Below are 14,740 nucleotides of genomic sequence, written 5' to 3'. Positions count from 1 at the left end.
AATACATTGAATCTTTAAGATTCGTAACAAATAGGAGGCTTTCATGGGTTTCGCACACAGGCCCTGCCAGAGATCGCGGCGGAGTTTTAGATTTGCCGCCAATTCACAAAAACAAATGACAAGTGATATACTGCACTAGGTTACCAAAGAATTCTAGAATTGAAATTCAAAAAAGTTTAATTAGCACACAACTAACCTACCTTACAATTAAATTTTCTCACTAAGTGAATGTTATTCTTTGAGTAATAAACACTAACTTAATTTCTATAATTTGTTTTGGACAAATGGACGTGGTGCAAACTTCAATCGCTATTAATGAGAATAGATGACGTTTCCTTACCTAGGTATTAAAACACTTGTAAATCTATGCAAAAAATATTAAATATTAACACATAACTGCTACAGGATAGTATGGAGGTGTTGAGTTCAATTCCTGGAGAAATAATCATTGTTTCAGTGTGGCAGGAAGGTTAATTATCTGCAAGAAATGATCAGTGAAATAGGCATGGAAATATGATTTCATTCTTGCTCCATACCGGGTGGGGTGAAGGGGTTTTATTTGTCTTTTAAATGAATAAAAAATCTTACTATATTTTTGAACTTCCACGTAAATCATTCTATTTTTAAGTTTATTGACGTCTATAGCGAATGCCAAAAGATAATATTAATCTGTTTACTCATGCAGATAAAACAATTGAATAAAACGATTATTATTAGCAATAAAACATCTAACGTAACAATTTCTTAATTGTTCTGGCAATATTTGCAAGAAATGGAGGTGTTAAAGTTGGTTGCCAGATGTTACAAAATTAGTATAGCAATAAACGTTTTTGTAAAACATTGTAAAGGTCCTAAACGGTCATACCATTTTGATTATTAAAAAAACAAAACAAAGAGTTTAAAAATCTGTTGACATTTGGTCAACATATGGGTCGCGAACATTTTTGATGAATTTTTTTTCTTAATAGAATTACTCTTTTTATTTATTTTTATCAACTTGTATTTATGAGGTATTTATAATACACACATGATTGACTTTCCAGGCATTCAGGGTGTCAGCATACAGAGAGATGAGCACTCAGTAAATGAGATCTACCATATATTTATTGACTGTGCTGCATTTTAAAGGATTCGTAGGCGGAAGCTATAGACAAAGATTTCGTTGAAACTAGTATCATTAGTTCGCTTCTCTTACTTCAAGTTTAACCAGATTGAATGCATAGTCGAATCAATAAAGATGTAACCCGTGCATATTTAATTTAGTAATTTGTATATATAGAACCCGACAGTCGTCGAATATACACTTTGCATCTACAATTCATCGTAAACATTCTGTTTACATTACAGTCCTCGTATTACGATACCATAAACAAACCGACCGCGATTACTGAGTATTGTGTGTATTGTGTTGTCAACGATACCTGATAAGATGTCATATGACACGTATTAATCTTACCTACGGTTTTTATAGTTCATGCACTTAAATACAAAGGAGTTTTTAATGTGGTATTTATGGTATAAGCAGGGTTGGTACCATGCTTATCTAATGATAATAGAACCTTATTAGTTTAAAAACAAAAAAAGGGGAGGCATTCAGCGATTTTTTTATGTAGACAAAGTACATTAAGTGTTCCGCTCAAATTTTCATTCTGTGAAATAGTATATAAGTATATCGTTTTCTGATTTCTTGCAATAATTTACACTGTTTTACCGTATCTTTCGCAAGTCCGATAATATATAGTTCTAGTTCTGCTGGTCGTTCATACGTCGTCATAATAGCTTGAACATTTCTTGTACTTATTGTTATTATTAAAGCTTTATTAATTAATCCATACAATATTTTTTTAGTATACATTTCTTAGTATATATAAGTTTTAGTTATGTTTGTATAAGTTCTAAACATTAAGGTTTAGGTTTAGTCTTAGTGTTATGGTAAAATCCTCCTCCATATTTGTTTCCGCTTCGATTTATATTGAGCAATATTCATCCAGTTTTTCCCCGCTAGTTCTATGACGTCACCTGTCCATATTCTTATATGTCGTCTTATGCATCTCTTCATCGTCATTCCTGTAGGTCCAGTCCATTTTGTTGTTTCAAGTGTACATCTTTTATCCTGCGCTTTAGAATTATGACCTTCCCATTTCCATTTAAGCATTAGAGCGTGTACAAGTGCATCTGAAAGTTTTGTTTTGTTACGAATGTCAACATTTCCTGTTTCCTTTATTCTTCTCAATTTTAAGATGCTTCCTTACATTGCGCTGGCAAGATAGGATTTTTCTTGTTGCTGTCTTGGTGTCGTGGTGGTTGGTCTGTAATTCTCAATGTTTAAAGTGTGTTGCCTCTCTTTGAACTTTCTTTGAACAGCAATGGTTGTTGAACAGGCAAATTTATTCCATGTTATTACAATTTTAAAAGTATGGTCAGACAAATGACTAGAATCAAAGATGCAGGTGCCAATCTTATGTTATCTGGTCCTGAATTTGCTTATGGGCAAGATCTTTGTACCTATATATTTTGATGGGTTGCTTTTTGACATGTATTGTCTTCTTAGGTTGGTTGCATCTTCAAGGATGTCATCCTTATGTATAGCTTTCTTCTGAAAAAATCCTAGGCTTTGAATTCATGTCCTGTAGGTATTTAATTCTTTATATTATAATGCACTTCTGGAAGTTACAAAATTTTCCTAGATTACTTTCTTTCTGTTAGTGGCGTAGTTGTATCTGATTGCTTTGTTTCCATATGTTCTTTTTTATTTGGGCTTTCGTTTCATCAGTTTTATTTTTCTTATTGAGTATGTTTTTATATTCCATGATTTTTTTAATTTTAGACTTGCTCTAATTATTACTTTTAATTTATGTTTGTACGTATATTTTGTTTACCAAAGTATAGTCTATTGCTTTCGAATTCTCCTGAAGGTTGTGACGTAGGTTCTTTTCCTTTTCTTCTATAATTTACCGGTTCTGCAGGATAACCTATTTATATTTTGATCTTAGGGATATTTGCACCTTTTTAGCCCTAAGCAATTATTCAAAGACCAATGGCATCGGTAACGTGGTTTTAGAACCTTCATTTCTGCGGTGACGGTTTCGAAGGTTAAGGAGCAAGCCAGGACTTTTCTTTACAGCAATATATGTCAGGGGGTTTTACTGTGTTATAATTCTTTACATAAATATAAATTGTAAATAATATGGGACGGGATATCTTTGGCAACCTTGCCATATATTGTAAGTTCGTTTACCATATATTATAAAAAAGCCTTAGAATTGTCTAAGTCAATTGAAATACGATATCTACATGTTGGACAAAAGGACGTCGCCCTAAAGAGTACACAGCGGTTGGCGCTTGTCATACGTTACTGAGAATTGATTGATGGGTGTGTAGTAGGTATTAGGAGTAAATTTATTTACAACGCCAAAAGTTTGAACGTAATTACGTTAGCAAATACGGGTGAAGATAAGAAATTCAGGAGTGTACACTCATTAAACGATTTCGAAAAAATAATGTTACATACATTTTCTCATACTCCAACATCTTTCAAAATTTAATAATGAAACCTATGATACTGCAAATAGGTTCATATGTTACGATCATTCGACTTGTTATGATTATAACTCATTTCAACAAACTTAAAAATATTTTCATTATTATTTCTACATATATTAAAACGGAATAAAGAACCTGATATTTTTTGTTGTAGTAGCTTGTATTATAATAAGTTATAAATTAATATTGTTTTATGAAATAGAATGAGTGAATTCAGTAATAGTATTTTTTAAGTCAAAATTGCATTCGGAGTAATAAAAAATTAAATTTCGTAACCGCCCCAAAAACGCCACCAAAAACAAAAACGCTAGGCGCTCTTCAACGTTTTCACTTCTTTTTTGTCTCCGAACTTGCACTTAGATTCAAAGAAATTGTGTATTTAAACTTGTTACGGAGTTTGAGCGGCAAATTATCTGAGTCGTGTTTAGCTATTTATTAATTTTCAAACATAACATTGTTTACTGTTCATCATAAATATGAGTAGTATAAGTAGGTCTTTTATTTGGATTTCGTCTTCTCAAAACTATCTTATCCTTTATTTATTGAATAATTATAGGAGAATCATTTAAAAGTTATAGTGATTTTCGGAACCCACGTAAAAGGGTCCAACGATTTTTTTTTATAGAACAGGGGACAAACGGGCAGGAGGCTTACCTGATGTTAAGTGATACCGACGCCCATGGAGTGTCCATGGGCGTCGGTATCAGGCGTCAATGCCAGAGGGCTCGCGAGAGCGATGCCGGCTTTTTGAGGCCGGTATCGAGAACATAAACTATTTTGAAGTTAGTTAAACAGTGTAGGTATTCGTAAATTGGTTAAAGTTTTGCCAATAAAACATTTTTTAGAATATACACAATAACTTCATATACACAATTTATTATTAAATATGTGTAAATTTAAAACGAAAAACAATTTTTTTGTATTCTAAATATAATGAAAAAAATCCATTTTCAGATGGTACGCGAAACTTGTCCACAGCCCTGCTTATGCGCAATGACTCATGTAGTGACTGACCGAGCTGGTGGTATCATTCCGTTGATCACAGTAGGCTGTGCGAATAAGAAACTAACAGTTCCACCTACAACTTTACCACCTAGTGCAACAACTTTAAGATTGGAAGGAAATAAGGTATTTGCAGTTATCACCAAATATGCCGTCATCAGAAGGTTTTTGAACGATTTTTACTACCATCTTAATAATTTATCACATGAACATATGTATATATCGGGGAAACAATAATTATTTTGCTAAGACGGTACCTCTATTAAACATAAATTATCAGTTAAAGTGAACTCCGAACACCTCCACCCACACTGTAGGTTGAACGAAGTTTAGTTTTCGTGCGATACTGTGCGTGTCTCCGATAAAACGGTGGTAAGCTGCAACATTGTCCCTACATCTATCCTGAAAACGGTAAACAAATTTGAACTTTTAAGTATTGTAATACACTTCGGCAGAACGGAATAAAGACACAAATACAAATATAAGGAATAAAAACTAGTAACGAAGTAGTTGAAAGTAGCAGATATTTAGTGTACATAGCAAATATTATTTAATAAATTTGATTTGATTCAATCTTCCATATAATCTATTACTACTTGTCTATTGATAATATTGTCATTATGGACTACGAGACATATTAATCCAAGGTCTACCTTATCTAATCTATCACTTATATTTCTGTATCTGTATCACACCGCTTTTTTTATATAAAAACTTACTAGCTGTCCGTAAGTTGAAAAACTAGGAGGTTGGAGGGCAAATTATCTATGAATTACGAGATAAAAGTCACAGTCCCAAAAGGAAGGAAGTAATAGTGGAAAACGTACTAGTTATTTAAATGCGTTCGATTAGTCAATCAAACAATTTTCGCAAAATCAAAAATAAAAAAATTATTTATATTGCGGGTGCTCAGAGCCTGATTCATGCTTTATACACTTTGAATTATTTTCCTTGAAATTGGAATGGAAGAGAAGATCTTCCTGGAAATTTTCCTCTGTTTCGAAAAGTTTCTGACAATTTTTTTTCCGCCGCAAATGGGTAAAATTTAACTTGTTCCACCTCTCTTCTCTTAATTACACACCATTTCATACCACTCCCATACTCACATGTTTAACTCAAATCTTTAAAAAGGGCGGTTACATTAAAAATAATATTTGGAAATCCAAACACTTCTCCAAATCTAAAAAAATCCAAATTTAATTTCTTTTTCTATTTTTAACTACCTGATAGAAGTTCAAAATCACATTCAAAATCTCCAGCATAGCGCACAAACAATTCAGTTTATGTTTTGGCTAAATGGAAAGCCATTCTAGCACACTAAGTAGCTGATCAAATTTATTCGGTTACCCCGTCTATCTATTGGGCAGGCCATCGACTTTTTCGTGTTATGAAAGTTGAAGACAGAGACCGGGACACCTGCTTCCAGTACACCGATATTCTTAACCAAGGAGAAGAAGCCTTGCTGAATTTTATTCAATCCAAGTATGGCGACCATCTTTTGCGATTTTGTACATAAACTTCCAATTTACCAAAGTGTCACCAGTTATTGACACAAAACCACCAACCTCCTTCCGCTAGGTGTCATCGTTTAGGGGATTAGGGAGATTTTTTTTCGATATTCTGATATGGACTTGTCAGATTCTTCCTCTACTTGAATTTGGAGTCTATACGAAAATGTCAAAGACGCCCCCTAACCTCTCCCCCGCAAACAAAGTAATATAATATAGCAATTAATAAATGAATGAAATATATATTCAGATTTATATAGTTTAATTTTAAACTTCAAAAACAGGTAAAAGTTATAGAAATAATATTTTACAAACATACCAATATTCTTTTATAAATAAAAAGATTCTGTTGGAAATAAATAGAAAAACACGTAGTGTAAAAGAACGAACACGTGCAAACTTGTTGTTTTTAACTATAAAGCAATTACGAAATTCAGAGCATCAATATACGAATCAGCGATAATAATGCACATTAATGTTCTCATTGTATATTTGATCGTGTTGATTTGTAAGCAATTTCACTAAAGTATACTGTTACGTACTGAGAACTGCTTAATTTGCCTCGTAAGACATAAACACATAGTAACATCATAATTTAATTCAAACACAAGTCACGTATAAAAATTGTTACGACATAGGGCAAAATAGAAATAAGAATTTGATTTGAGCGATTTGTAGTTGGTTAGAAAAGTCAGTACAATACTATTATATTACTTTTTGTACTAAATTTAATTCTTATTTTTAACAAAATAAACTACAATTACTGATACTACGATAATACGAGTAATGAGGGGAATGAATTTCCGCACTGAGTGTGGGACTCGCTCTAAAAGCCCTACACACTAAACCCCTCCCACCAATCAGGTCAAAGTTGGGGTAACTTGGGGTCGTGTAAGCATTCTACCAAGAGACCCCGTGACTGGCTGCTGAAACAACCATCTTTCAATACATTGCAATCGCCTTACAAGTCTTTACAGTACTTTACAGTTGGGTTGCAATATCTTGCACCCAACACGTGATTAGCCGGCATGTTCTCGCTCGCACATATAACGCAATGTGGAGGCACCTTGATGCCTAGGCACTGAGGCACTGCCGGATTGTGTTCCTTTTCACGATGTTTGTTACCTAACATTAGTTAAGTTACTAATATATATATTAACGTAAATCAGATGTTAGCAATCATTGCACACTAGAAGCCAAAAGGAGCCGTTTAGTTTTTTACACACTCATAAATTGTAATATATGAGTGTGGATAACATTCTCGTTTTTGATAATGTCGAACAGTTCGACTACTCTTATATTCTTTATAGATAATGATACCCAGCTTCAAGCAAAGAGTTTAATTTATACTTTTGAACATCTACAACTTTATAAGATAGTAAGCGTATATTCTGCGCGCACTCTGAGTTCTTTGTATCACCTATTACAAATTTCATTTTGGACTAAAACAAATACCGTGCATTGTACAATACAGCTGCTTGATGAATTTCTTTTATATCCGCTCCTTAGTAATTTTTACGTACACGCAAACAATTGAATATTATTTTCAGTTAAATACAATTAGATCATTGGTTCAGGAGCCTCAATATAGAAAACTTATGGATTTATATTTGGACAATAACAGTATTCCTGCTGTTAAAGAGTTGGAAGGTTCTGAATGGTTCACCACTTTCAGAGTACTGAGTCTACGAGGGAACTTTTTGAAACAGGTAATGGTCTGTAATATATTGTATGAGAAATTAAGCAAGCCTTTACCTTGGCTTTTAAATAGAACATAGTTAATGCTAGCTTAACTTTCAAGCGTTAAAACTGAGTAAGTGTACCTTGTAATTTCAAGTTGGTTGTATTATATACGAATATTAGAAACACATCAAAATTGTGTTGCAATTATTGGAATCGGAATTAATTTTAGTATATTATTGAAAATCGGTATTGGTACAGTAGCCCTGCCCTACAGGCTTTCGCTGTTATCTTTATTTACATCTAACTATATTATCAACCGACCAGTTTTGGCCTAGTGGCTTCAACGTGCGACTGGCAACTCTGAGGTTGTAGGTTCGTAATGCTAGCTTAACTTTCAAGCGGTTAAACTGAGTAAGTGTACCTTGTAATTTCAAGTTGGTTGTATTATATACGAATATTAGAAACACATCAAAATTGTGTTGCAATTATTGGAATCGGAATTAATTTTAGTATATTATTGAAAATCGGTATTGGTACAGTAGCCCTGCCCTACAGGCTTTCGCTGTTATCTTTATTTACATCTAACTATATTATCAACCGACCAGTTTTGGCCTAGTGGCTTCAACGTGCGACTGGCAACTCTAAGGTTGTAGGTTCGAATTTCAGCTGTGCGTCAATGGAGTTTATAAGTGCGCATCTAACATCGTGTTACCGGCATGCCTCAGATCGCAATCTTCGAAGGCGTGTCACAGAAGACTGATTACTTGCCTATTAGAAAAAATAATGATCACGAAACATAATTCTGAGGCCGAGCCCTTAATGGTTGTAGCGCCACAGGTTTTCTATATTACTTAATACATAAAAGCCATGCAATAAATCGGTCGGACATATTTTTGTATGAATGTGGGTTAATAAAGTTTTCAAGGATGAGAATATTGTAATTTATATTTCAGATACCAGTTTATGCCTTTGACAAAGCATTTCAAGCGAATAATAATATAATGGGCGTATTTCTCGGGCAGAATCCGTGGCGATGCGATTGTCACTTTATTCCCCGTTTTCAAGCTTTGCTACTCAAATATAAAAGGATTATTCGAGATTTATCTGATATAAGATGCTCGAAGTCGGAAGATAAGACGATTTCACAAGTACAAGTAAGTTACTGGCTAGGCTTGGTATTCGAATTTTGGGTATATTTAGACAACTTTATATTTCATGGAACCTTGATACCGAATAGGGACTGTATAATGGGTAATAATATAATTTTAGGCGCTTATACATATATATATATATATAGTGCTTGCTAATACTGTAACTCGACATAAGATATGATAGTGCACAAGTGTGTGTATATCCTAATGTGACGTCTATACTACTACTAGATTAATTTCAAGGGTAGTAACCCTTGAAATGAATCTTAGTAAAATCGCTATGACGTATTTATATTTTTCTGTCGGCATCGGCACCCGAGACTTTTTGACTTGGACCTCAAAACAAATGCAAAAATATGACTTCAGAACTATGTGCTAACAGAATTATCTATGCCAAATTTTGGCGTAAAAGCGTTTATCTCAACAAATATACTTGTCATACATGTAAACGTTCATAGCCGTACTTATGTAACTTAAATCAATAGTTAACTTATCAGGCAACTTCCCAGCATTACATTAGCTGTATTGTGAACTGTTATTGTGAACTTTTATCAATAATTTACAATTAAATATAAGTTAATAGTTTACTCTGAGAGTCTGAGTACAGCTGTCAATTAAAACTGTAAATTGTCTTAATTCTATATACATAATTGAATAAAACAGCTAATTAGGATATTGGTTATTTAATTATTTTTGATAACGTAAATACTTGTTGTTGTTTCATAACCGAATGATTTTCCAGCAGTCTATAGATAACAGACACCCAGAAAATAGGTCAGGTTTTTCGCTTGTTATTCTTTAATCGATTTAATAGAAAATTTCACTTGCGTAAATATGTCTGGAAACGAACGTTGTATATTAAAAGCAAATTGTAAGAGAATCATTCACGTAAAGTATTAATATTATGAAATATATTGTATTCATTAATGATTTTGCCTGAATTGCTTAAATGATTTACATAAACCGGTTTTTTACGAATGTTGCAGTTTAATGTTTTTAAAACCTATGTTCTTCGCTTTCCAGAATTTTGTTTTAATTAATTGAGTTGATTCTTAATAGAATAAAAGAAAAATCTTAGTAAAAAACACGTTTTAGATATGCTTATGCATAGGAATAGGGGGTTATTATAACAACCACACTCACATCCATATACTGTTTAACCAAAGACAATTATAATAATAGATTAACAAAATAAAAGCATTTGATTTAACTTAATTAGTTTATTGTGTATTGATTATTTACAGCCTTAATAAGAAGTCAGGTACAAAACATTTTGGGACGCCTCAGTCTAAAAAAGGCCAAGAAATTGAATACAAAACTTAAATTACATATCTTCTAAAAGCTTTATAAAATGTGAGAAAACACCTATTCTTTAATTCACCATTATACAAATTTATATACCGGCGTTTTTGCTTGTAATTTGCTATTTTACAGTATTTTACAGTGTTTTAGGGTAGTTTTACTTTAGGTTGTTTGGTCCTTATTTGGTTACAATAAAACTTCCTAATAATTTGTTGAGAAGAGGTGAAGATGGAATGTGGAATGTGTTTAATTTTTAAAAACTGTAGATTTATATACAAAAATTATCCTACCTGGCCACTAGTGGTAACATGTGGTACCAAGATGCGAAGGGTGCGTAGACAATAAAATCGAGGCGCGGCAAAAAGTTGTCCTAACGGTAACGCAATTAACTGTTCTTTTCAGAACGAATTATTGTTTCATGACGACACGTACTAATCACCTACAGGATTCCCCCTCTAGCGAAGCGTACCGGCAGGCGTATAACGCGGCCTCGGCGAGTTGTTCTTGTAGGTATTGAGGTGTTCCCAGTGTCTTGTTGTTTCAGGTTGTTGTCATTTTGATGTTTCAGGCTATTTGATGGTTCATGTAGTTCGCTCGCACTTGATGTGTTTTGCTTGTTGCAGGTACTCGTTGTTGTATCAGTAGGCACATCTTGCTCGGTGATAGTGTAGGCAGGTTTGAGTCTGTCGATAGAGATATTCATTTCACGGTTAGGTAACTGCAGCGTGAATATCTTACTGTCTCGTTTCAGCACGCGATAGGGTCCGTCGTAAGGTGCTTGTAATGGCTTCTTTACGGCGTCTATGCGTACAAATACGTATTCACATGATTGTAGGTCGCGGTGAACGAATATGGGTTTTGTGTTGCTGTGTGGTTGACTCGGCATTGGTTGTAGGTTACGTATTGCGTCGCGCAGCTGATCGATGTAGCCAGAGTCCATGATGACGTCATTGCAGGTCGTTGATAACAAATCACCGGGTAAGCGTATGTTGCAACCGTAGGTAAGCTGAGCGGCGCTTACGCCGGTGTCACTTCGCATAGCGGCGCGTAATCCGAGTAGGACGGTTGGTAGCTCGTTGATCCAGCTTCTTGCGGTCTGTAGTCTTGCTTTTAATGCGGCTTTAAGGACACGGTGCCATCGTTCGATGATACCGTTACACTGTGCGTGGTATGAAGTTGTACGCGTTTTTTCGATTCCTAGTAAGCGAGAAAGAGATGCAAATACTCTGCTTTCAAATTGGCGTCCTTGGTCCGTTGTTATTGTTACAGGACAACCGAAACGGGAAATCCAACCTTCGTATACCGCTTTGGCGACGTCTTCAGCTGATATTTCGCATAATGGGTATGCTTCGGGCCATCTTGTTGCTCTGTCGATCATTGTCACGAGGTATCGATGACCGCTGGCCGCGGTAGGTAGCGGACCAACGATATCAATGTGAACGTGTTCGAATCGTTCGGTTGGTGAAAAAATTGATAATTGACTTGATGTGTGGCGTTGTATTTTAGCGCGCTGACACTGTAGGCATACTTTTGCCCACTTGCCGACGTCTGCGTTCATTGAGGGCCAAAAGTAACGTTGGTGAATTAATTTTCTCGTAGTCTTGATTCCAGGGTGGCTAACGTTATGTACTGCGTTGAATGCGGTACGTCGGTATTCTTCTGGTAGGTACGGACGTAACTGTGAGGTTGAAGTTTCGCAGTGTAATTTGATATTTGAGACGGGCAGGTTGACTTTCTTGAAACATAAGTTGCTCTGTAGACTGAGTGCTTTAATGGTATCGCTATCGCGTTCTTGAGCTTGTGCAAGTAGATTGTAGTCGATCGGCGATGGACAGGTGATTGCTTCGACACGTGATAATGCATCTGCGGCTGCATTTTGAGATCCACTGACGTGTCGTATATCAGTGGTAAATTCGCTGATATAAAGTAGCTGTCGGGTGCGTCTCGGTGATTCGCTGTTTGTATTTGTTTTTGTGTAAGCGAAAGTTAGCGGCTTGTGGTCGGTAAATATAATTATTTCTCGTCCCTCGAACATTTTGCGGAAATGTTTGACAGCCATGTAGATGGCGAGTAGCTCTCGATCGTAGGTACTGTAGCGAGTCTGTGCGTCGGTGAATTTCTTCGAGAAATAGCCGAGTGGTTGCCATGAGTTTTTGACAAATTGGTTGAGTGCGGCACCAGCTGTTTTTTCGCTAGCGTCGCTGAATATAGCAAGTGTCGCCTGGTGAGACGCATGAGCAAGTAAAGCTGCGTTTTTTATGCTCTCTTTACATGCTTCATAAGCTTGCGTTGATTCAGTGGTCCAGTCGATCTTAGTTTTGTCACGCTTCTTGACGTTGTGCAGGTAGGTATTTAACGGCGCTTGAATGGTGGCGGCATCTTTGATATTTTCACGGTAAAAGTTTATCATACCGAGAAAACGTCGTAGTTCTTCTACGGTTTGTGGTTTTGGAAAATCTGTAATAGCTTGTACCTTCTCTTGGGGTGGCTGTATTCCTTCCGCTGTGACTTGGTGACCGAGGAATTTCACAGTTGGCTGGCCGAAAACACATTTTGATGGGTTGATGGTGATGCCGTATTCTTCTAGTCGCTGTAATACGATGCGTAGATGTTTTCGGTGCTCTTCCTCGTCGATTGATGCTATGAGTAGATCATCAACGAAAGGGAATACGAAGTCGAGTTCGCGCAGTACTTCGTGAATAAAGCGTTGGAAAGTCTGTCCGGCGTTCTTTAGACCAGGACACATGCGCGGAAACTCGAAAAGACCAAAAGGTGTGATGATGGCGGTTTTCTCCACATCTTGCTCGCTGACTGGCAGTTGTTGGTACGCGCGATTGAGGTCGAGTGTGGAGAAAATTTTCTTCCCTGCGAGTTGGTATGTGAAGTCACGTATGCGTGGTATGGGATACCGATCGGGCTTGGTTATGGCGTTGAGTCTTCGGTAATCGCCACACACGCGTAGGTCTCCATTCTTCTTTGGCACGACGTGAAGAGGTGATGCCCAAGGGCTTTTGCTTGGTCTGCATAACCCTTGATCGATCATGTTTTGGAATTCTTTCCTGACCATTTCGTAACGATGCGGTGCAATGGGGCGTGGCTTGCAGTGAAGGGGCGGTCCATTTGTTTCAATGAAGTGTTCAACGGAATGTTTGGGACTAAGCTTCATTGAAGTGATTCTGGTTGTGCCTGGGAAATCTTCTAGTATGCTGTGGTAATTTTGCTCAATGTCAATACTACGAACTGTAGGTATGTCTGCAGTACTGAGTTGAGCGTTTGTTACCAGTTTTGTTTTCCCGTCGATCAGTCTTCTGTTTTTTACGTCGACAATGAGGTGGTGGTACTGCAAGAAATCTGCTCCCAGGATTGCCTTAGACACATCTGCTACGACGAATTTCCATGTGTATGGTCTTCGGAGGTTAAGATCAAGTTGGAGTGACTTCTCTCCGTATGTTGGAATGACCGTGTTGTTGGCGGCGTAGAGTTGAAATGGCAGTGGTTTTTCACGTGAGCCTTTTGTCTTTGGTAGCACGGAGATATTGGCTCCTGTGTCGACCAAAAAGGTAAGTTTCGTTACCCTGTCGGTAACGAAAAGGCGGTGTGATGATTCGGTAACGCCGGTTCCCGCCGCGGCCAGCGTTACTTTTAGTTTTCCGACTGGTTTATGGGCTTGAAACTGCATGGTGGTGTGCATTTCTTCGCGTCCATACCGTAGCGATGATGGTAATAGCAGTACGGCATTGGAGATTTTTTCCGGCTTCGATCTTCCATCTGCGACTCTCGTCGGTTTTCGTTGCGCTTTGTTGATGCGTTCCGCGAGCGTGATTGTGAATGTGAATGGTAGCGAGAACGACTGTTGCGGTAGTTGTCGCGCGGTTGTACTCGTAGCTCGGCAACTTCCAAAGACAACCTTCTTATTTCACCGATGAGGGTGTCGATGGTTGGTTGTTGTTCTGGAGTTGGTGGCGATGCTACAGGTGTGAAAGGCGTCGCGACGGCAGCGATGTATTGCGACGGCGTGTGGACTTCCATCATTTTGTCCGCGAGCAAGGTCAGGTCGTCAAGCGTCGTTTTGATTTTAAACGCTTCGCTGACGGCTAGCACGGAACGAATGTGTGGCGGCAGATGCTCGAGCCACATCATTTTGATGGTGCTCTCGGGAAATTTGTCCTTGTTAAGCTGCTTCATTTGCCTCATCAGCTGGCTGGGTTTCTGGTCTCCAAGCTCAACTTGCGACAGTAGCTTCTTCGTTTGTGCGCTGTTAGATTCTTCGTATAGCGATATTAAACGGTCTTTAATGGCGTTGTAGTAATCTGCTTCCGGCGGCGAGCAAATGAGATCAGCGATGTTTTGGATAGTTTTGGACAGTGTTAAGATGATGAGTAACTTTTTAAACATGTTCTTAGTGTTTTAACTGAATGACTGCTGACAACTGTCCCTTATTACAAATCACTGTCGCCTACCTATTAGTTAAATTGGTTAAGGTAAAATTTGGTATTACACAACGATAAGTTTAGTTATGGTTACAAGGCGTTATTTAATTAAAAAAAATCT

General features: G+C 36.8%; 1 protein-coding gene across 4 annotated transcripts in view; it reads left to right on the top strand.

Annotated features, from left to right (window-relative positions):
- The window catches only part of LOC123709519 (protein singed wings 2), a 43,111-nt gene that overhangs the window by 26,410 nt on the left and 1,961 nt on the right, over positions 1–14,740 (top strand). For all 4 annotated transcript variants that reach the window (XM_045660913.1, XM_045660912.1, XM_045660911.1 and 1 more), the window contains exons 6-8: positions 4,498–4,671; positions 7,604–7,762; positions 8,690–8,890. In XM_045660913.1, the coding sequence (XP_045516869.1) occupies positions 4,498–4,671; positions 7,604–7,762; positions 8,690–8,890 (534 nt within the window). The remainder of the gene's footprint in view (positions 1–4,497; positions 4,672–7,603; positions 7,763–8,689; positions 8,891–14,740) is intronic.

This window comes from Pieris brassicae, chromosome 5 (assembly GCF_905147105.1).
Source record: "Pieris brassicae chromosome 5, ilPieBrab1.1, whole genome shotgun sequence".
Taxonomy (NCBI): Eukaryota; Metazoa; Arthropoda; class Insecta; order Lepidoptera; family Pieridae; genus Pieris; species Pieris brassicae.
This window is presented reverse-complemented; position numbering and strand designations above follow the sequence as displayed.